This window comes from Megalops cyprinoides, chromosome 24, assembly GCF_013368585.1.
Source record: "Megalops cyprinoides isolate fMegCyp1 chromosome 24, fMegCyp1.pri, whole genome shotgun sequence".
Classification (NCBI taxonomy): domain Eukaryota; kingdom Metazoa; phylum Chordata; class Actinopteri; order Elopiformes; family Megalopidae; genus Megalops; species Megalops cyprinoides.
The window spans coordinates 3,249,194-3,268,899 of NC_050606.1; the positions used below are offsets into that span (position 1 = coordinate 3,249,194).

At 45.0% G+C, this 19,706-nt stretch overlaps 3 protein-coding genes across 6 annotated transcripts; all 3 read right to left on the reverse strand.

Annotated features, from left to right (window-relative positions):
• Nucleotides 1–1,424: 1,424 nt before the first annotated feature.
• On the reverse strand, nt 1,425–8,065 carry LOC118771500 (tripartite motif-containing protein 65-like). The gene is made up of 5 exons (XM_036519508.1): nt 7,771–8,065; nt 7,478–7,536; nt 6,201–6,296; nt 5,725–5,958; nt 1,425–1,466 (listed from the first exon to the last, which is right to left on the reverse strand). The coding sequence occupies exons 1-5, from the start codon at nt 8,063–8,065 to the stop codon at nt 1,425–1,427; spliced, it is 726 nt and encodes a 241-aa protein (XP_036375401.1).
• Nucleotides 8,066–12,040: 3,975 nt separating this feature from the next.
• On the reverse strand, nt 12,041–18,390 carry LOC118770887 (protein THEM6-like). Of its 4 annotated transcripts, none has more exons than XM_036518650.1 (3): nt 18,330–18,390; nt 12,398–12,902; nt 12,041–12,175 (listed from the first exon to the last, which is right to left on the reverse strand). In XM_036518650.1, the coding sequence occupies exons 2-3, from the start codon at nt 12,896–12,898 to the stop codon at nt 12,068–12,070; spliced, it is 609 nt and encodes a 202-aa protein (XP_036374543.1). In that variant the 5' UTR covers nt 12,899–12,902; nt 18,330–18,390; the 3' UTR covers nt 12,041–12,067. The 4 variants fall into 4 exon arrangements, with proteins under 4 accessions (XP_036374543.1, XP_036374544.1, XP_036374541.1 ...); XM_036518651.1 differs by lacking the exon at nt 18,330–18,390 and adding an exon at nt 13,577–13,644 and having other exon boundaries at nt 12,398–12,899; XM_036518648.1 differs by lacking the exon at nt 18,330–18,390 and adding an exon at nt 13,577–13,644.
• Nucleotides 15,409–18,378, reverse strand: them6 (thioesterase superfamily member 6). The gene is made up of 3 exons (XM_036518655.1): nt 18,330–18,378; nt 16,469–16,970; nt 15,409–15,542 (listed from the first exon to the last, which is right to left on the reverse strand). The coding sequence occupies exons 2-3, from the start codon at nt 16,964–16,966 to the stop codon at nt 15,435–15,437; spliced, it is 606 nt and encodes a 201-aa protein (XP_036374548.1). The 5' UTR covers nt 16,967–16,970; nt 18,330–18,378; the 3' UTR covers nt 15,409–15,434.
• Nucleotides 18,391–19,706: the final 1,316 nt, after the last annotated feature.

The following is a 19,706-nucleotide window of genomic DNA, read 5'->3' on the forward strand; positions in this document are numbered from 1 at the left end:
CCACTCCACTCAGCCTCCCAGTAACAGCGCCCAGGCAGATCGTCTTGGCACAGGACTTGGGTCACATGATCAAATCTCTCTGGGTGATCAGGATATGGCTGATCCATGGTCTCCCAGATCACCTCTCTGTTCCTCTCAGACAGACGGAGGGATGTGTGTGCTGTGTTTGGGTCCAGTATGAGCTGGCAGGGATCTGGTGGAGAAAAAAATGCATTTGTTTATTTGTTATTCATTTTTTTTGTTCATTTAAGCTTCTGTTTATACATTTAAGTGTTGTTTATGAAAAGTATACAAGTACTGTTTTTTAAGAGAACATTGAGTGTATAACTCGTGTCGGATTCATCAAAGTTGTTCTTATTCTCTACACAGCTTGATAAACTATTTTACATAACTACATGTGAGTATAATGTCCTGAATTTAACAAACATTTATGCAAGTCTTTATGAATAGCTATTCTGACTCTTAAAAAGTGGTTGAACTATATATACACATTTGAAATATTTTAATTTTTTTAATCAACTGTGAAGTGACTACTTGAAATTCCCTTGGGAAGTCATGTTTGTTTATTTGGAGGAGATACATGGCTGCACAAGGGAAGAATTTTGGATGGTTTCTGATGTAGTTCAGTGGTTTGGTTATTGGCTATTTCAAAAGTTGATGAAAAATCACTATTTTTCCTTTCAGTTCATTTTCCATTTTTTTCCTTTTTAAAATATATCCTTATGTTTCCACACATCATAGGTGGAAAGTTTTCACGGTATGCATATACATGAGTGTGATTCCGTGTTGTGTGTGTGAGAGTGTGATTGCTCTCTATACTCTGATGCTATGTTAACAGAATAAACACTTACCTAAGAGCCCAGCGCTGCCCCTAATCTGTGTGCTCCGAGTCTGTTCATAATTCATATCCAACACTAAAGAGAGAGACACACATTTATTTTTTAACTAAGTTTAAAAGTGGATTCAAATAGGGTTAAGCAGTTAGCTGCACATACACTAAAACAGTAGTGCCATCCTTGAAATGTGTCATTGTGAGAAACATTGCCAAAATAAATTAAAATGCTGTTGAAGGGTAAATTGCTACCGCACAACTTCAAGCCTAAGCAACACAGCCTTAAGTGCCACAGGGTATACAGGGTAGGACTGAGGATAAGTGAAAAAAAGCCATATGTAGGCTAAATCAGGAGGACAGTGAGGAACATCAAGACAAAGATGCTCATGCAGTGTTAAAACCTCATGAACCCAGGCGTACAAATAAACTGAAGTTAATGTTGGCAAACAAGACAGAGAGATGAGGTGTATAGGATATTATAGGTGTTAAAAAAAATAAAATGCTCACTCACAGTCTGGAGGTAGATGTTCCATGCTGTTGGACCTTCTTAAAGGGTTTAAGGTCTGTTCCCGTCCCTTTCCATCCATGGCTCCTACAGCTGCACGTTCCTCTGCTCTTGGTCTGTCAGTTCTCTCTAAGAAAAGATATGGAGAAAAAACATAGGACATATTTAAAGCATTCCAGCTAATCCAAATTTTCGAATATGACTTCTGTCATAAGTCTAACTTTGGCATATTTTAATTGTATGCAATTATTGAAACAGGTACATATAACATACACACTGTGTGGTAAAGTATAAGAATAAAATCTGCTTCTTGCTCTTCTGAATGGTGTTGGGGGTTCTCTCAGGTCCTTAGAGATCTCTTTCTCTTTCACTAGGGCACATTGTAGAAGAGGAGACTGAATATGGCACTTTGTTTACAGGGAGTGTTTTTAAGGTATATGAACTGCTCTCCATCTTTATTCATACCTCTGATTTTATAGGAACAAAAAAAGACATAGTAGATGTTTTATTTTTCCCGCTGAAAACAATGAAGTAATTGAGCCCTATGGCCTGAGTTCCCTGCCAGCTATATCATCTAACCGCTCTCAGGCACCCTGCAATTTGTAAGGCGTCATCCTTGCGAGTTGCTAGGATGACATCAGTGGAGCAGCACCTATCCTCTGATTGGTTACTGCTTCACTGTGGTGCACAGTGGGATATGATGTGTGGGAAACGGGCTTGGCTGTCTGCAAGTGTACTGGGGGGGTGTATGAGTCCTGTCTGTCATGGATTACACTAATGTAGGAAAAGGCTTCTTCCCTGCAGCACAGTCTTGATTGACACATTAGTTTACTGTGCACATTCACTGTTCGGATGGACACACTCACTGCTGGGGGACCTTCTAACAGACACCTCGTGTTGTCCTCCTTGGTGTCTGGAGATCTGTCTCTCCCTCTCGCTCTCCTTTGCTTCATCTGTGTGCTTCTGTTGTTCTGCACTGTCAATGCAATCTGTGGACACTCGGGGAAGAGCATTGTGGGAAACAGCCAAGTCACATAACCTCTTTTTCAAGTCAAATCTGAAGTCACCAGTTCCAAGTCAAGTCCACGACAAGTCCAAGTCATCAGGACCCAGGTTCAAGTCCAGAAGACAGGACTGGGGAAAAAAAAATCAAAGCTACCGCTATTAAAGATGATAATATAGAAGGAGAGACAGTGGCATCCAATTCCGGTGAAATCTTTATCTTTGATATGAAATTGGATAGGGTAGCACAGTCAGAAATGACTGATCACTTGGATTTTCTGACAACACTTCAGCCAGAAGGTTTTCTGTCCCAGAGTTTCAGTGGCATTCAAGGAAAAGCATCTTATGAAATAGAGACTTACGGGGCCTAGGCTCTGGGGCCTTGAAGATATTGAGTCCTTTCACTGTCAAGAGAGAGAGGAAATGAAACATTCAACAAACAGGCATAGTGCTGCTCCTGGGCTCAGGAGCCATTCTGGAATAACAAGGTACAGTGGAGCGTTTCTGGTCTCTAAGAAGCTGGCACACTTCTCAGTTTTTGGGGTGGCAGTGTAGCATAGTGGTTAAGGAGCTGGACTCGTAACTGAAAGGTTGCCAGTTCGATCCCTGCTGGAACACTGCTGCTGTACCCTTGGGCAAGGTACTTAACTCACAGTTGCCTCAGTAAATATCCAGCTGTATAAATGGATAACATTGTAAAGAACTGTAACCTATGTAAGTCGCTTTGGATAAAAGCGTCTGCTAAATGAATAAATGTAAATGTAAACAGTGTTTATTCGACCTATTAGCTTAATGCAGCTGATTGAAAACTGCAACAACTGGTTTCTGCTTTCCAGCACTTAATGTTAGATATTCCCCACCCGCAAATGAGATCTGTGCAGCATATGAACATCATAACACCTTTCTGTTCTTTCGGACGCACTTGTATCCAATTCTCTTTTAAGACTTATGTCCCTTATCAATCACGGAATGTGGGGTCACATTCGGTTTTGGTACTTCTTTTAGTTGTACTGTTGCATGTTTTATCAGCTTTGATTTTTTATACATTGTCAGTAAAGAACATTTTGCTGCTCCAGTACTGTATTTTTATCTCTTTCCAAGATGCCAGCTTCAACAGTGAAGCAAAGAACCCGTGTTTGTTGTTGGGTTCCAAGTAGTGGCACAATTAAAAAAGCTATAGGCTCACAGTAATTAAATGTATCATTGTAGTCAAAATTTGCAATGTTTTTGTTGCAAAATTGTATGCTTTGGCAATGTTCACTGTATATGTTGGTGTATTTCACACCAATGAAGTATTTTCACCTGAACTGAGAGAAAGAGAGAGAGAGGGAGAGGGGAAGGGAGAAAGCAATGCAGAGAAAGACCCATCAGAAAGTTGTTAATTTCTTAAAAAATAATACTAATAATAAATATTTTGGCTTTAATTATTTTTAATGTGGTTCCACCAGCCTGTTTCAGAGATATTGTCTAATTCTTCCTTACAACCTTTATTTGAATTACTGGAACAGGTGCATATAACATACATACTGTGTGGTAAAGTATAAGAATAAAATCGCCTTCTTGCTCTTCTGAATGGTGTTGGGGGTTCTTCTCTCAGGTCCTTAGAGGTCTCTTCGTCTTTCACTAGGGCACATTGTAGAAGAGGAGACTGAGTATGGCACTTTGTTTACAGGGAGTGTTAAGGTATATGAACTGCTCTCCATCTTTATTCATACCTCTGATTTTATAGGAACAAAAAAATACATAGCAGATGTTTTCTTTTTCCCGCTGAAAACAATGAAGGAATTGAGCCCTATGGCCTGAGTTCCCTGCCAGCTATATCATCTAACCGCTCTCGGGCACCCTGCAATTTGTAAGGCGTCATCCTTGCGAGTTGCTAGGATGACATCAGTGGAGCAGCACCTATCCTCTGATTGGTTACTGCTTCACTGTGGTGCACAGTGGGATATGATGTGTGGGAAACGGGCTTGGCTGTCTGCAAGTGTACTGGGGGGGTGTATGAGTCCTGTCTGTCATGGATTACACTAATGTAGGAAAAGGCTTCTTCCCTGCAGCACAGTCTTGATTGACACATTAGTTTACTGTGCACATTCACTGTTCGGATGGACACACTCACTGCTGGGGGACCTTCTAACAGACACCTCGTGTTGTCCTCCTTGGTGTCTGGAGATCTGTCTCTCCCTCTCGCTCTCCTTTGCTTCATCTGTGTGCTTCTGTTGTTCTGCACTGTCAATGCAATCTGTGGACACTCGGGGAAGAGCATTGTGGGAAACAGCCAAGTCACATAACCTCTTTTTCAAGTCAAATCTGAAGTCACCAGTTCCAAGTCAAGTCCACGACAAGTCCAAGTCATCAGGACCCAGGTTCAAGTCCAGAAGACAGGACTGGGAAAAAAAAATCAAAGCTACCGCTATTAAAGATGATATTATAGAAGGAGAGACAGTGGCATCCAATTCCAGTGAAATCTTTACCTTTGATATGAAATTGGATAGGGTAGCACAGTCAGAAATGACTGATCACTTGGATTTTCTGACAACACTTCAGCCAGAAGGTTTTCTGTCCCAGAGTTTCAGTGGCATTCAAGGAAAAGCATCTTATGAAATAGAGACTTACGGGGCCTAGGCTCTGGGGCCTTGAAGATATTGAGTCCTTTCACTGTCAAGAGAGAGAGGAAATGAAACATTCAACACACAGGCATAGTGCTGCTCCTGGGTTCAGGAGCCATTCTGGAATAACAAGGTACAGTGTAGCGTTTCTGGTCTCTAAGAAGCTGGCACACTTCTCAGTTTTTAAATAGTTCTTATTTAACCTATGAGCTTAATGCAGCTGATTGAAACCTGCAATGACTGGTTTATTGTTCTAATTGTATGCTTTGGCAATGTTTACTGTCTGTGCTGGTGTATTTCATATCAATGAAGCATTTTCAACTGAACTCAGATAGAAGGAAAGAGAGAGAGCAAGAGCAAGAGAGAGAAGGGAGACAGCAATACAGAGAAAGATGCCTCAGAAGGGTATTAATTGCTTATAAAGAAATAAATATTTGGGCTTTGAGTATTTAATGCGTTGCCACCAACCTGTTTTAGAGATCTTGTCTAATTCTTCCATACAGCCGTACTCCAGTCGGTCTTTTAGTTGAGAGACACATTTCCCCACAAACCCAAAAGAGACATGTGGATCTGCAGAGACACTGGGTAAGTCTCTACGTCCAGGAGGGGCACAGAGAGACTGACAGCTCTGCAGACAGACAGACAGAGTAAATATCCAGTCAGCCGCAGTGATCTGCACACACATTCCTAGGGGAAATCAGGAGCATCTCCATTGGACAGCTCTGTGTGAGACACACCCCCTTCTGTACTGCAGATTGGCAGAAAGACAGTGATGTCACCTGGAGGAAATCGATGTGATCCTCTGTGTGTGAAAGCTGCTCCATCTCAGCATCTCTCCTCTTCAGCTCAGCAATCTCCTGCTCCAGTTGCTCCATGACTCCTTCAGCCTGACTCACTGCAGCCTTCTCCTGATCTCTGATCAGCTCTTTCACCTCAGAGAGCCTTCTCTCAATGGAGCGGATCAGCTCAGTCAAGATCCTCTCGCTGTCCTCCACTGCTGACTGTGCAGAGCGCTGTTAGGAGACACAGAGAGAGGAGGGCTGTACATTTTAACGAGGCCTTTCACTCAGCTCTTAGTGGGGCCCCAGACAGCCTGTTTCCCCCACAGTGTGTCTCAGTGCGATTTAGCCCCACAGGGCTGGAAAGTGGCCCGACACTGGGCTCCTCCCTGGATGACTGGAGGAGAGCCCTGACCGAGCCCTGAAATGGCTCTTCCAGCAGCCAGCTGTAGTCTTCTCCTCTGGTCAGTACCCACCGTGAGTGACTCCACAGCCTGTCTCAGATCCTGCAGCTCCTTCTCTCTCTCCTGGATGCTCTGCTGGGATTCCTTTTGTGTTGCCCCCAGGTGTTTCTGTGGACAAAGATATTTCCCAATTCAATGTATCTGAATTTACGTCTGAGTGAAGGCTGCAGTGATTTCATGCTACAACATAGCATCAAAAGAAACACTATTTATACCTGGAATAAAATTACGATATTGCAAAATTATAAAATTCTCTGTTGTTGCAGGTCGGCTGACTTTGACATTTCCTGCAGAATTAACCACAATGACCCTGAGATTTGATTCATTATAAACATAAATTTTTCGGTGCTGTCCAACTGAAGAATTTACACACAATCTCATAGAGCCAAAAAATAAATGCCCAACCACAGACGTTTCGTAACTTAATTTATTGCTTGAAATTAGCTGAAATTAGTGGCTTATGTGAGTCCTGCATAAAGCCAGTAGGGTAGTAGGTAGCAGATCAGGTAGTGTTATTTCCAACAGAGGCAGGGGCAAATTGCAGGCTGACCCAGATAACATCTATTCAAAAACACAACACAGTCTACACCTGTTTCATTTGAAACTGGGCCATGAGTAGAAAATCAATGCAAGTGATTTCAATTTTGGTTGTGCACGAAAGCTTGCTAGTTCACTAAATAAGTTACTACACTAATGATAATGCAGCAATATAAGCACAACAAGGCTAGCAGTTAACAATGTGACCATCCCTGTCTTGATATGCAACGATTCATATATTGTCAGCATTCCACTCTGTTACACTATATCACTTGTTATACTTGTGTCACAATAACCACCAAGATAAGTATCTCAGGAAAAAGAAATAAACACAAAACCATCATTTGGAAGAATTTGTGCGTATTCACTTTCTGAAAACATATCTGCCATGAATACAGCCATGTTTCCTTTGATGCTCCAAGCATTAACAATCCACACAATTAATTCTCACTCAGCCACAGAGTTTGAGGCAGAGAGTGAGCGGGGAGGTGAAGGGGGTGGAAAGAGAGCTGGCTTGTTTTTACTTTCTGTTCCTACTGCTTTATCACTGTTCAAGTTAAACTTGAAGGTCAAGTCTGTCAACATGCCAGTTGCTTCTCAAAGCCACAAACTTGCAAGAAAGTACTTTGTAAAGTATACACAATACATTTTGCTTGTTATGAAACTTGATGATTTGCATATAGCTCCAGTCTGCTATAACTCTCTCAATATGGCCTGTGTAGTTATGGTATTCATACACTTCCTGGTCTTACCTGTTTCTCAGTCCTTTCTGCTGCAGCTGAGACTGTATCGTGGCCTCTGTGTTCATCCATCACACACAGCAGACAGACACACTGCTGGTCAGTACGGCAGTAAACCTCCAGCAGTTTGTCATGATGGGAGCAGATCTTCTCCGGTAGTTTTTCTGTGGCATCAATCAGTTTGTGAGACTTTCCTCGATTGAGCTTATCATGAAGGATTAGATCACTTTCACAATAAGAAGCCAAGCACTCCAGACAGGACTTGACGGCTTTGCGCTTTCTCCCGGTGCAGAAATCACACGCCACGTCTCCAGGTCCAGCGTAACAGTGAGCAGGAGGAGCAGCTTGGAGTCCTGTACTCTTCAGCTTCTCCACCACTTCAGCCAGTATGGTGTTTCTGCCCAGAACCGGCCTTGGAGTGAAGGTCTGCCTGCACTGGGGACAGCTGTAGACACCAGTTTGATCATCCTGATCCCAGCAGCCCTTAATACAGTCCATACAGTAACTGTGTCTGCAGGGAATAGTCACCGGATCCTTCAGTAGATCCTGACAGATTGTACAGCTGAACTGGTCCTGCTCCACTGAGATACTGGTTGCCATTTTACTGCACTCACTGAGCGACGTTGAAAGGCAGAGAGACAGAGATAAGTTTTGTTTCACTTTCGCAGGGTGTATGTATGGGTGAAAGGAGGAGGGAGGGGCTTTTTGGTCAGAGGAAGTCCCTCCCCCCCTCCAAACTCTTCTCTGTGCTCAGCTTGCTCTTCTCAGCCTAGCCTCCCTCCCTCCCTTCTCTCTCTCTCTCTCTCTCTCTCTCTCTCTCTCTCTCTCTCTCTCCCTCCCTCCCTTCTCTCTCTCTCTCTCTCTCTCTCTCACACACACACACACACACCCAGCTCTTGATAAAATGACGCTTATCTTTGCCTCTGTGCCTTTCAGTATTTCTAGCTGAATTTATTCTATTATTCAATTATTCTATTTTCCTGCCCTGTGATCCAGGTACACTCCTATTCTGGAGGAGGGGGGGCGGGGATTTTAGTTTTCTTACTTTTGTGCCAGAAAGAGCAACTGGAAGCAGAGCAGCACAAACTCCACGATTTTTCATTGTGACCAAAAACAGTCTTCACCTATGCCTTTCCTCCTGATGTCTACACAGCTTGATAAACTATTTTACATATCTACATGTGAGTTTAATGTCTTGAATTTAACCAACATGTATGCAAGTCTTTATGGATACAAACAAAACAAAAAAGACCAATGTAGTGTACAGGTTAGGACATTCAATACTACATGTTAACTGCTACAGTTAACTGCTTTCCACTGGATCCTTCAGTAGATCCTGACAGATTGTACAACTCATCTGGCGCTGATCGAGGAGATGTCCAGCTGCTGCCATTTTACTGAACAAATGGACAGAGACAGAGTGGTAGACAGACCTGTGTGGGTTCTCTTTCACCTGGTTCAGATAGTTTTTTCAGGAATTGATTTCCTCGTTCCATCTGGATCTTCAGGAGGCGTGGTGTTGGACTAAGGCCAGGTTACGAAGAGCAGGTTGTTGTTTAAAGCAGTAATTGAGTGCTAACCATCTGAACAGAGACTAGATGTTGTATTGACAGCAGGTTTACATTCCACCCAGGGGTTTCTGTCCAACAGTGCTTTTACATGACACTTTCCAAGCAAATTACTTCATCCATAGAGAATTACATAGTTTACAGTTTTTACAGGTTATCCATTTAGGCAATTGAGAACCTTGCATTAACCTTGCATGGCTCCACTGAGAATCAAACCTAAAACTATCGAATCAGGAGCCATGCTCCTCACCACTACGCCACATTGCTGACTCTTTACTCTGACCTCCCAGCTAAAATGTGTAAATATTCAATATCCATAAATCCATAAATAATGGGTTTGAATAAAAAGGGGGAAACCAAGATATGAACAACTCTGTTTGCTCTCAATGTCAAGACTGTGGACGATGTAATATCCTTCTGGAACCAGTTTTAAATATAGTGTTTAGAACTCAAATTTGTTATTAATTGAACAACTGTGGAGTGGCCAGATTTCAGAAAATTTGATTCTGTGGTTTTCATTAATGGGTCATGAATCTCATAATTCCCAAGAGCTTTTAATTAGTTTGTTTTAACAATAACTAATTGTGATAGTGAGCCAAGGTGATACTATGACTGATGGTTTATTAAAGACACAATAACCACTAGATGGCAGTGTTTTCCTGCAAATGACAATATGTGACTCATTCTAAGCCCAATTTACTATCAGTTATGGATCTGTATTTCAACCTTTTGGAATAATGGTAACTGGCAATGGCAATGGTTACTATTATATATTGTCAAATAAATGATAGGCTTCTTCATTAAATTACTATACTACTAACATTCTTTATATTAACTTTTCATTTCACACTAAGTTTACATTAAGTGAGACTTAATGATGTATAATTCTTTAATCTTCAATTAAGAAGATAAATTTGGACTAACTACAACAAGTCTCTCAGAAGTAACCTCGCAATCTTCTTCTGCAACACGTACACATTTCTGTGAACTTTAAATCAAACACAATTCATCACTTTGAATGAAACTTTGACTTTATTTTCAGTGCATTCACAACACTACAGGACAGCAAATCCCTTTTCAATAAATATCCCTGTAGATGTTTAAAAGTCTTTTAGCAGAGACATATTGTTGGATTTCAAGTATACCCAAACAATATATGAATATAAACAATATATCACATGGATACCTGACACAGTTCAAACTGTTTTAAACTTCAGTGCAATTACAGATTTACAAGCAGACTTCATAAGCTTCATTAGTAAGTATCCATTAAAATTAAACCAATACTGAGAGACACAGCGATAAAAATGTTTTGTTTGGAATATGGTTGCCAAAATACAGATTTCTCTTTTCTAAAGTAGAGGGCCATTATTTCTGACCTGTACCCATGGGGTGGCAGTGGGTTCAGATCCCATATGGGGACATGCCATGTTAACTGCAGGAACAGAAAACATACCTCATATATTCCCAAAATATACATGAACAAAAAATCTTTGGCCAAAGGAACAAATAATTCTAACCGGGGGGAATAAACTATTAATAACTAATAACTAGTAACTAACTCCCTAATCGGTGGAGCTGAAGGTCTGAAATGTAGCTGCAGTATCAGACGATCCCGTTTAATAACAAGTCCCCTGCAGACGACTGGTTCAAAAAAGTCAGCGATTGCAACATATTTGGTCTGATTGCTTTACACTGGTTTTGTCTGTGACAAAACATCATTTTTTTCCTCTTTCAGCCGTGGGCAGGACCACTTGGCTGCTGATGGTTCTAACAGGTTAATCAGTCTTTGAATGACTGACCAATGACAGAAGTGCTGGAGTAGGCCCAGACCTCTACTGCTGTGGAAGGTCATTTTTTTATCATTTCAGTTTGTAGGTGTTTTTAAAAACATTAGTGCATTGAAATAAGAATGGTCTTTAAAAGTAAAATGAAAAAATCAAAAGAGCAGCAAAAATGGTGTCCGTTTAGCATACCCCATCAACTAAAAACATCAAGAGCAACACACATTCTAGTTGTACTTTAATTTGATCCCAAAGAGCCACACGGCGTTCTCGCAACGTTCCCCCAGTGTTTTGGTGACATCATCACGACATTGTGACATCACAGCAGTGCTGAGAATGTTGCGAGGGCTCCGTGTCTCTGCAGCGGTCGCAGAGGGAATGGTGCAGCTGGAATTATTGCGCCATGCGGGAATGCATTTGGGTGGTAATTTAATAGTGTCATGCATTTTAGCCAACAGCTGCATCTCCAGTCACCCGCCTCAGCTGTAAGTGTGCTGTACCGGGGCGGGCTGCAGGTGGCGCCACTGAAAACTGACCGGGGCCGACGGCATGTCAGCCAATCACAGATGTCTCAGTAGGTTGGCCTTGAGTCCAGGCGAGTCGAGCATAAGTAGGCTAGTTTTTCGAAGGTGAAATATCTTTTTGAAAGTCTGAAAGTCATTTTCAGTGCTTAGGTACTCCTAGTTCGTTAGCAGAGTCCACACAGCATTAGTATATGTGATATATGCTATGTTAGACAATAAAAGTGCGACCCCCTGGAACTGTACATGACATCATATGATCTGCATCCTTCATTGTAGTCGAAAAGACAGAGTACAAGCATGGGGATTTCTCCCTCCATCGAGGACCAGAGAGCAGCCCCACACACGGCGGGGGCACGACCGCGCTCATCTCCAAGCTTTTCCAAGCAAGAGTTTTTCTGGGGTTGCTGGGTCCCAGCAGACGAGCACACTCAGAGCTGAGGAGGGCCTGTGGAGAGCAGGTTCCGCCCTCTCTGTGTTAAACCAAGCGCTGTGTTTCTGTGGCCTGGGCCTCAAGACACACCGTCACACAGAACCCGGAGAAGCATCTGATAGCCACTACAACCCAACAGCACGGGATGGGAGAGTCTGAGTAGTGTCTGCTAAAGTCTGTGTGTGTGTGTGTGTGTGTGTATATGTGTGTGTATATGTGTGTGTATGTGTGTGTGTGTGTGTGTGTGTGTGTGTGTATATGTGTGTGTGTGAGTGTGTGTGCGTGTGTTTTTCCTCTCACTTGTTCTTCTCCTCTGTGCTGCTCTCTGCTCTCAGGGCCTGGCTGCTGGCTGTGATGAAGCTGAGCCAGTGCTGGAGGTCCTCTGGGAACTCTGGGGACTCCACCTGAAACACACACACACACACACACACACACACACACACACACACACACACACACACACACACACACACAGCATACAGATTAGACCCTGTTCAGAGTGAACCCTGCCCTCCCATTCCTCTTCAACACCACCATTTAGCAATCCTCCTACTCTCTCTCTCTCTCTCCCCCTCTCTCACTCTCTTTCTCTCTGCCTCTCTCAGTCTCTCTCTCTCTCTCCTCACCTTCCTCTTGCAGAGGAACTGCAGGATCTTGTCCGGCGTGCTGCGAATCAGCGTCTGTTTGCACAGCATCACCGCGGAGACAAACCCGTCTGCGCAGGAGACGAACCGCTGCTCCAGGTAAAAGGCCCTGTCGTCCCAGGCGACGACGCGACTGCGCAGCTCGAAGGCCTCGCCCAACGACAGCGAGCGCCGGTAGCGGATGGTGGACGCGCCCACCACCATGCTCCCGCCCGTCGCCCACAGCGCCCGGAACACCCCGTTGCGGGTGTAGAAGGAAAATCGGGCGAAGTCGCACTCCCGCAGGTAGCGGGCGTTGTTCACGTGACCCATGTGGTCGATGTCGTGGGGCACCACCCAGCACCGGAACCTCTGCTCCGCCAGGACGTCCCGCACCGGGGTCTGGAACCACGCCCGCAACACCACGGCCGCCGCCCGCAGGAAGTACCACACGTCCAGACCGCTGAAGAGCAGGAGCAGCACGGCCAGCACCCACAGCAACATCCTGCTGCAGGAAACAGCCAGGGGAAGAGTTACACTGCGACACACACACCAAGAAGCAGCTACATTACATTACATTACATCAGTGTTTCTCAGTCCTACTCCTGGAGGCCCAGTGTCCTGCATATCTTCTATCTATCCTTGTTCCAAACACACCTGATTAGTGTGATGAACATGCTCTTGATTAAATCAGGTTTGCTCAGCTAATCAAAAATACCAGTGATGAGCACAGTCAGGTAGGCAGAGCAGGGAAAGATGGAACCGTGCGGAGCAGGGTGGGGGGGCAGGAGCAGGATTGAGAACCAGTGCATTACATTACATTACGTCATTTACCAGACGCTCTGACCCAGAGCGACTTACAAATAAGTGAAGCTGCATGCATACTTTAATGCTTTAGGTAACAACAGCTCACGCAGAGATAACTATTATTAAACACCTAGCTAGCTCGCTTTGTTGCAACGCTGGTAAGTAGTTAGCCAGCCAGCTAGATGTAAGAGAAATAGCTAACAGGTAACTGCAAACGTCACACTTTGACAACCTTATCTGTCTGAAGCAGAGCGCGTTTCGGGTTCTCGTATTTCTGAACAGCTCCACAGTGGTTAACGCGGCACAGAATTCGCTAACATTTGAAGCCTTAGCTAAAGTGTGAAGCATTAGGAAATGAACGCGGTGCTCACTCACGCTCTCTTCGCGTCCTTCCCTTTCACCGCGTCTAACCGGCTTCACTTCTGCCCAGACGCTGAGCTTCCGGCTCAAGCTGCGCAGCCGCGGCTCCACCTGCCGACGTGACGTAACGCAACCTCATGTCATGTGACCATCGCCCGGCGGCGATCCTGCACGTTGATTGGTTTGGAAAATCGACCTGCGCTTTTCTGGTGTTTTATGATGATTGTGAAAGTGTATTAGTGGGGAACGATCTGACGTGGAACATGACGTGAAAACACGCTGGCCAGTTTCTTCCAAAATGAAAGTCAATTTTAGAAAGTTCAGCACATTTACGTATTTTTGTTTGTTTTTACCAATGCAACATTTAAACCAGCTATGCACGATTTCTTTGTGGGTTGTGGGATTCAAGTGATACCCGGACATCCAGTTATAGCCTGAATACGATGATAATTACAGAGGATGATCATGTTATTAAATTAGCGAGCTCTTATCCGAATAAAATACATCATCCAGGGCGACACGCAAAAACAGAAAGCATACCCGAATGCTTGTTACTGGGTGCTAAAAAGATTAGCTGTCAACAGTGTGAGATGCAGTCACATATCCATATTGCAGTATACCAGCGTACGATTATATAGCCCACTGCTAATACTAAGCTTTTTTTAATTTGGCAACGGGTTATATATCTCATGGAGTTTAGCGCTGTGAAATCCGCAGGGCCTGCACATTGCACGGAAACCAGTTATTAGCTTCGTGGTTTTTTTCCTCCCGGTGACTCTGTGAGGATGCTTCACTCTACAGCATTCCGAGGCGCGTTTCATACCCACATCCCATTCCACTGTAAACGACAGTCGTTGGTGTGCAAGCCTAACTAGATCATTTATATGCCCGTTTGACACTTACCTTGATTTCTGTGGTACAAAGTGGCTGATATGCAAGTCATACAAGCCCTGGGCATAACACATGACCTTCAAACAGTCCTTTCCCACAATGCATCTCTTTCACGTAGAGTAACAAATAAAGAGGGAGCAGGTTTGATTTTTAAAAAATTCTTTTCTACAATATGACTTTGCTATGGATATAAACCACCAAAGCCCTCTGAAGTCTGGCTGGAAACACTAACCACAAAATCTCTGAACAGGTACATACGCAGCCGTGACCCAAAAAATGCAGCCAGACCAGTGGGCATCAGATGAAATCCCCTTGCTCCATAACAACCCATTCATATCAGTAGTGGGGATGCCCTTCTCAGACTGAAGGGACTGGCCTCTGCTGGTTCCCAGACTCCTCTGCATTTTGGCAAAAAACATCTCATGGAAACTCCGGAGTTGAAAATTTGTAAATCAAGCATGTCAACGTTTTCTCTATTAAACGGCTTTATTTCCAGCGCATTGACAAAACATGTTACATCGACTGACGTGTTGGAAGACATTAGATCCATTTTACACAGACAGCAGTTCCAGCAACTCCGCACAGGGACATACACGGAGGCAAGGCTTAGTGCTGCACTTAAATGTGTTCCTGTAACAGATGTAAAAGTCTTGGACAGTAGTCAGGACCTGAAGCCAAGTAATACTGGGAACGATCAGTCAGGGTACTGGGCAGAGTCACTGTTATATAGATGTATGATGTGCCATTAAGGCTGGCAGATGACGCAGTGATCTTCACCAACCTCTGGGCGTGTAGGATTCCATTCCTGATGGAGCTCTTCCTCCCCGACACGTAGAAAGCTCAGAGAACCACCACTCCAGTGCGAAAGACGAGTGTTTTCAAACAATGCATCTGCTGCTCAACCGTGTGTGTGTGTATGTGCGTGTGTGTATGTGTGTGTGTATATGTATGTGTGTGCGTGTGTGTGTGTGTGTTTTTCCTCTCACTTGTTCTTCTCCTCCATGCTGCTCTCTGCTCTCAGGGCCTGGCTGCTGGCTGTGATGAAGCTGAGCCAGTGCTGGAGGTCCTCTGGGTACTCTGGGGACTCCACCTGAAACACACACACACACAGACACAGACACAGACACAGACACAGACACACACACACACACACACACACACACACATACACACATACACACATACACACATACACACACACACACATACACACACACACACACACATACATACACACATACACACACACATACACACACACATACACACACACACACACACACACACACACACACACACACACACACACACACACACACAAGCAGGCATAAGCACGCACACACAGACCAGACACCGACATCAGTGACAAGAAATATGGAGGATATGTCTAGGCAACTGAGTGGATATACCCTCTCTTCCTCTCTTTATTCTATATAGAGGCCAGTTGTTCTCCTTTAGTTCACTTTCAGCCACGTTGAATGGTCACATTTAAAGGTCCTGCCTAGGTCTTAACTTCTGCATGTGCTTGCAGTATTCTACTGTCATTGTTCCTGATTGCACAATGTAACTAAAATCATACTCATACCACTGAGATATTTTCTAAAACCTTATTTTCAGCTTTGTCATATTAATTGTTAGGGCTCAGTTCTGACAGTACTGTTCCAGCACCACCTTGCCCCTCACTGTCATCTATCACAGTCACTCTTCCTTTCCCTCCATACCCTCCACTCCCTCCCCCTCTCTCCCTGCCTCTCTCACTCACTCTCTCCCTCTCTCCCTCTCCCTCTCTCCCTCTCTCCCTCTCTCTCTCTCTCTCTCTCTCTCTCTCTCTCTCTGTGTGTCTGTCTCTCTCCCTCCCTCTCCCTCTCTCTCTCTCTCTCTCCCTCTCCCTCTCCTTCTCCCTCTCTCTCTCTCTCTCTCTCTCTCTCCCTGCCTCTCTCCCTTTCTCTGCCTCTCTCACTCACTCTCTCTCTCCCTCTCTCTCTCTCTCTTCCTCCTTCTCCCTCTCCCTCTCACCTTCCTCTTGCAGAGGAACTGCAGGATCTTGTCCGGCGTGCTGCGAATAACATTCTGTCTGCAGAGCATCACCGCGGAGACAACTCCGTCTGCGCAGGAGACGAACCGCTGCTCCAGGTAAAAGGACTTGTCGTCCCAGGCGACGATGCGGCTGCGCAGCTCGAAGGCCTCGCCCAACGACAGAGCGCGCCGGTAACGGATGGTGGACGCCCCCACCACTAAGGTAGCCCCCAGCACCCGCGTGGCCTTGAACACCCCGTTGCGGGTGTAGAGGGAAAACCGGGCAAAGTCACACTCCCGCAGGTACCGGGCATTGTTCATGTGGCCCATGTCCACGTCGTGGGGCAGCACCCTCCCTCCCACGCTCTGCTCCGCCAGGACATCCCAGACTGGGGTCTGGAACCACGCCCGCAACACCACGGCCGCCGCCCGCAGGAAGTACCACACGTCCAGACCGCTGAAGAGCAGGAGCAGCACGGCCAGCACCCACAGCAACATCCTCCTGCAGGAAACAGCCAGGGGAAGAATTACACTGCGACACACCACAAAACTGTACTTTTTACAGTACACACAAAACCCGGTACAGACACTGAGACAGCCTAGCAAGTGGTAGAGTGCCAGACTATGGGGGGGCAGTGTACCCCCAGTTGTCTCCTTATATCCCGATGTCTACATAGTAGTTGTGACTTTTTGTGCACCCCGTGGATTGCAATTGCACCACGCTGTAGCTTCTCCTGGCGCCAAGCCTCGAGAGTGCACAAGGATACTAAAGCTGAACATGAAGGACCAGACCTGGAATAACAGAAAAGGTACTTTTATTGTGTACTGTTTACAAGTATAATAGAAATGTGTACTATTCACGTGGTTTGCTGAAAGACGCCACTGATTAAGTTGTTGTGATGCACAGTGGGTTATGATATTAAATTATAACGTATTAGCGTGGTGTCAGTAATTTTCTACAGGTCACCTTATAGTGATGCAATCGTTGCTGCAACAATGAGACAGGCTGACTAATCTGGCATGCCAAAAACAGGAGTCAAACGCGGGATCGTTCCACGTGCTGGGCAAACAGGATGAGCAGGAATAGCGACTGCACGGAGTGCCGCCACTGCGCCAGGGCCGTCTACATTTTTTTCTTGAAAGCTCATTTTTTTAAAAAAGACGACTGTTAAATGGTGAAAGTGTAGATTCATTAATTCCTTTGTGAAGTTGTCTGCAATAAGAGATTTGCCTGTTATGATTTAAGGACAAATGCTTAGGAACTATATAGAATATATAACTATATAGAATAGGCTATAGTTTTTTCAACTAACTGCCTTAAACTTAGCCGTCATTTGGTTCACCAAATTTGTCTTGTTCTCTAAACTAGTATTCTTAGATTACCTTAAAAATTATAACCCCCAAATGCTTTAAATCTTACGTAGAGATCTGTGCAGTTTGGAGATTCCCACACTATTCGCAGAACTGCGAGCTCGAGCGATGGTTTGTATGTAAGAGAACCCCGGTGCAGAGCGGTCATCCAGTCTCGTTTGCCAAATTGTGAAGATTTCCGCTTTACACACGCAAAAAAAAACGTACTGGACATACGCCTTTGGTCTTAGACCTTTTGAGGTTCTCCACTGTCTGGCAAACTTACACCGCACCAAGCTGAATCGTATCTAGGCTACTTCATGAGTTTTGAATTATCCGGATTGTAACTGCAGTGCAAAGCGCGTTTGGTCGCATAAACTGGTACTGGTACTCCAATGAAGCACACCCTTTAAATGTTTGCCCACTTTAAAACAAATTCACGACTGAAAGCAAACAAGCGTAAGCTCACTCACACTCCGCTGAAGCTCAATAAACTGATTTCAGTACTTACTGAGATTTCCACTCTGCGCTTCACCCCTGACACCGCACTTCCTTCTCAAGTTACGGCGCAGCAGCAGCTGGTATCACGTGGAAGCAGAAGGGATCACCCACTTTTCTTTCAAAGGACGAGGAGCAGGTTAAGCAAGCTTTTCGGCCAGGTTTCTAGTTTGAAAACGAGGTGGCATGCTCTCTGTTTAAACACGCACACGCAAACGCGCTGTAACTCATTTCCGACGGTAAACGCACGTTTAGAGACGTACCAAAGATTCCAGCGCAATGCCACATCTCTCCAGCAGAGGGACGTATGTACACGGGCAGTCAATTCCAACACACTGACCGCATGCGGCGACGTGTCTGGCTGGCAAAAGGTAGTCACCCCAATCACATTAAAAACCACGCAGCGCCTGCCCCAGCACACCACCCCATCTTTTGGGCTGTATTTGCCCATTAACTCTCTTTGCTCAGGTCTGTCACCCGCTAATCCCCTGAATGAGCGGCTCCCTCAAGGCAAGGACAGTAACTTGGCTTCACCACTAGATGGCGGAAATGCACGACCAGGGGACTCGCCACTTTAGTCACGGCCTCTGAACAGCGCCTGCTGTGCTCTTGCTTCATGGAGACTGTGTGCCTCCTGTCTTTTGGGAGTAAACTGCTGGGCAGTGTTGGAGGAAAGGCCATCTATCATGCTAATAGTTCCATATCGATCCCGGTGTGAGAGGGTGGAGTGTGACCGCGGTAATAATGCCTCCGCAGAGGACGCAGCGACGAGGCAGGGTTATGGGAATTCTGGAGAACGGAGGGAATGAACAGACCTCAGGCCCGTATGCGACCGTGCAATGCCTTCAACAGCATACCTTACAAACCACTGCTAGGCTACATTCCCTAAAGAAGGTTCTGTTTTTACTTCGCCACACAAAATGTGAACAAAGGGTGAAAGCATATCATAAATCAGCTCTGAAATCGGTGCACTTGCAGAGCAGCGAGCCTACACACACACACACACACACACACACATGCACAAGCATATGAAATTTTTTTTTTGTCCCAGCGATCAGAGTAAGCTGTTTAATGACCTTGTCTAGGTTGGAACAGAGACAGATGTTTGAGTGTAAAGGCCAAGACATCAGACAGTGTGAGTGTGTGTGTGTGTGTGTGTGTCTGTTGTGTGAATGTGTGTGTCTGTGTGTGTGTGTGCATGTGTGTGTCTGCATGTGTGTGTCTGTATGTGTATGTGTATGTGTGTGTGTGTGTGTGTGTGTGTGTATGTGTGTGCGTGCACTTGTGGGTGTGTGTCTGTGTGTGTGTGTGTGTGTCTGTGTGTGTGTGGGTGTGCGTGTGCGTGTGTGTGTGTGATAATGAGCTCTGTCAGTCTCAGTTCCCGGGGCCC

Coding starts and splice junctions, on each gene's coding strand:
- them6 (XM_036518655.1), bottom strand. CDS start 16,966: ATGTTGCTGTGGGTGCTGGCCGTGCTGCTCCTGCTCTTCAGCGGTCTG. Junction 15,543..16,468: donor AGTTCCTCTGCAAGAGGAAG/GTGAGAGGGAGA, acceptor TGTGTGTTTCAG/GTGGAGTCCCCAGAGTACCC.
- LOC118770887 (XM_036518650.1), bottom strand. CDS start 12,898: ATGTTGCTGTGGGTGCTGGCCGTGCTGCTCCTGCTCTTCAGCGGTCTG. Junction 12,176..12,397: donor AGTTCCTCTGCAAGAGGAAG/GTGAGGAGAGAG, acceptor TGTGTGTTTCAG/GTGGAGTCCCCAGAGTTCCC.
- LOC118771500 (XM_036519508.1), bottom strand. CDS start 8,065: ATGGCAACCAGTATCTCAGTGGAGCAGGACCAGTTCAGCTGTACAATC. Junction 7,537..7,770: donor TTACGCTGGACCTGGAGACG/TGGCGTGTGATT, acceptor TGCTGTGTGTGA/TGGATGAACACAGAGGCCAC. Junction 6,297..7,477: donor CAGAAAGGACTGAGAAACAG/GTAAGACCAGGA, acceptor CTTTGTCCACAG/AAACACCTGGGGGCAACACA.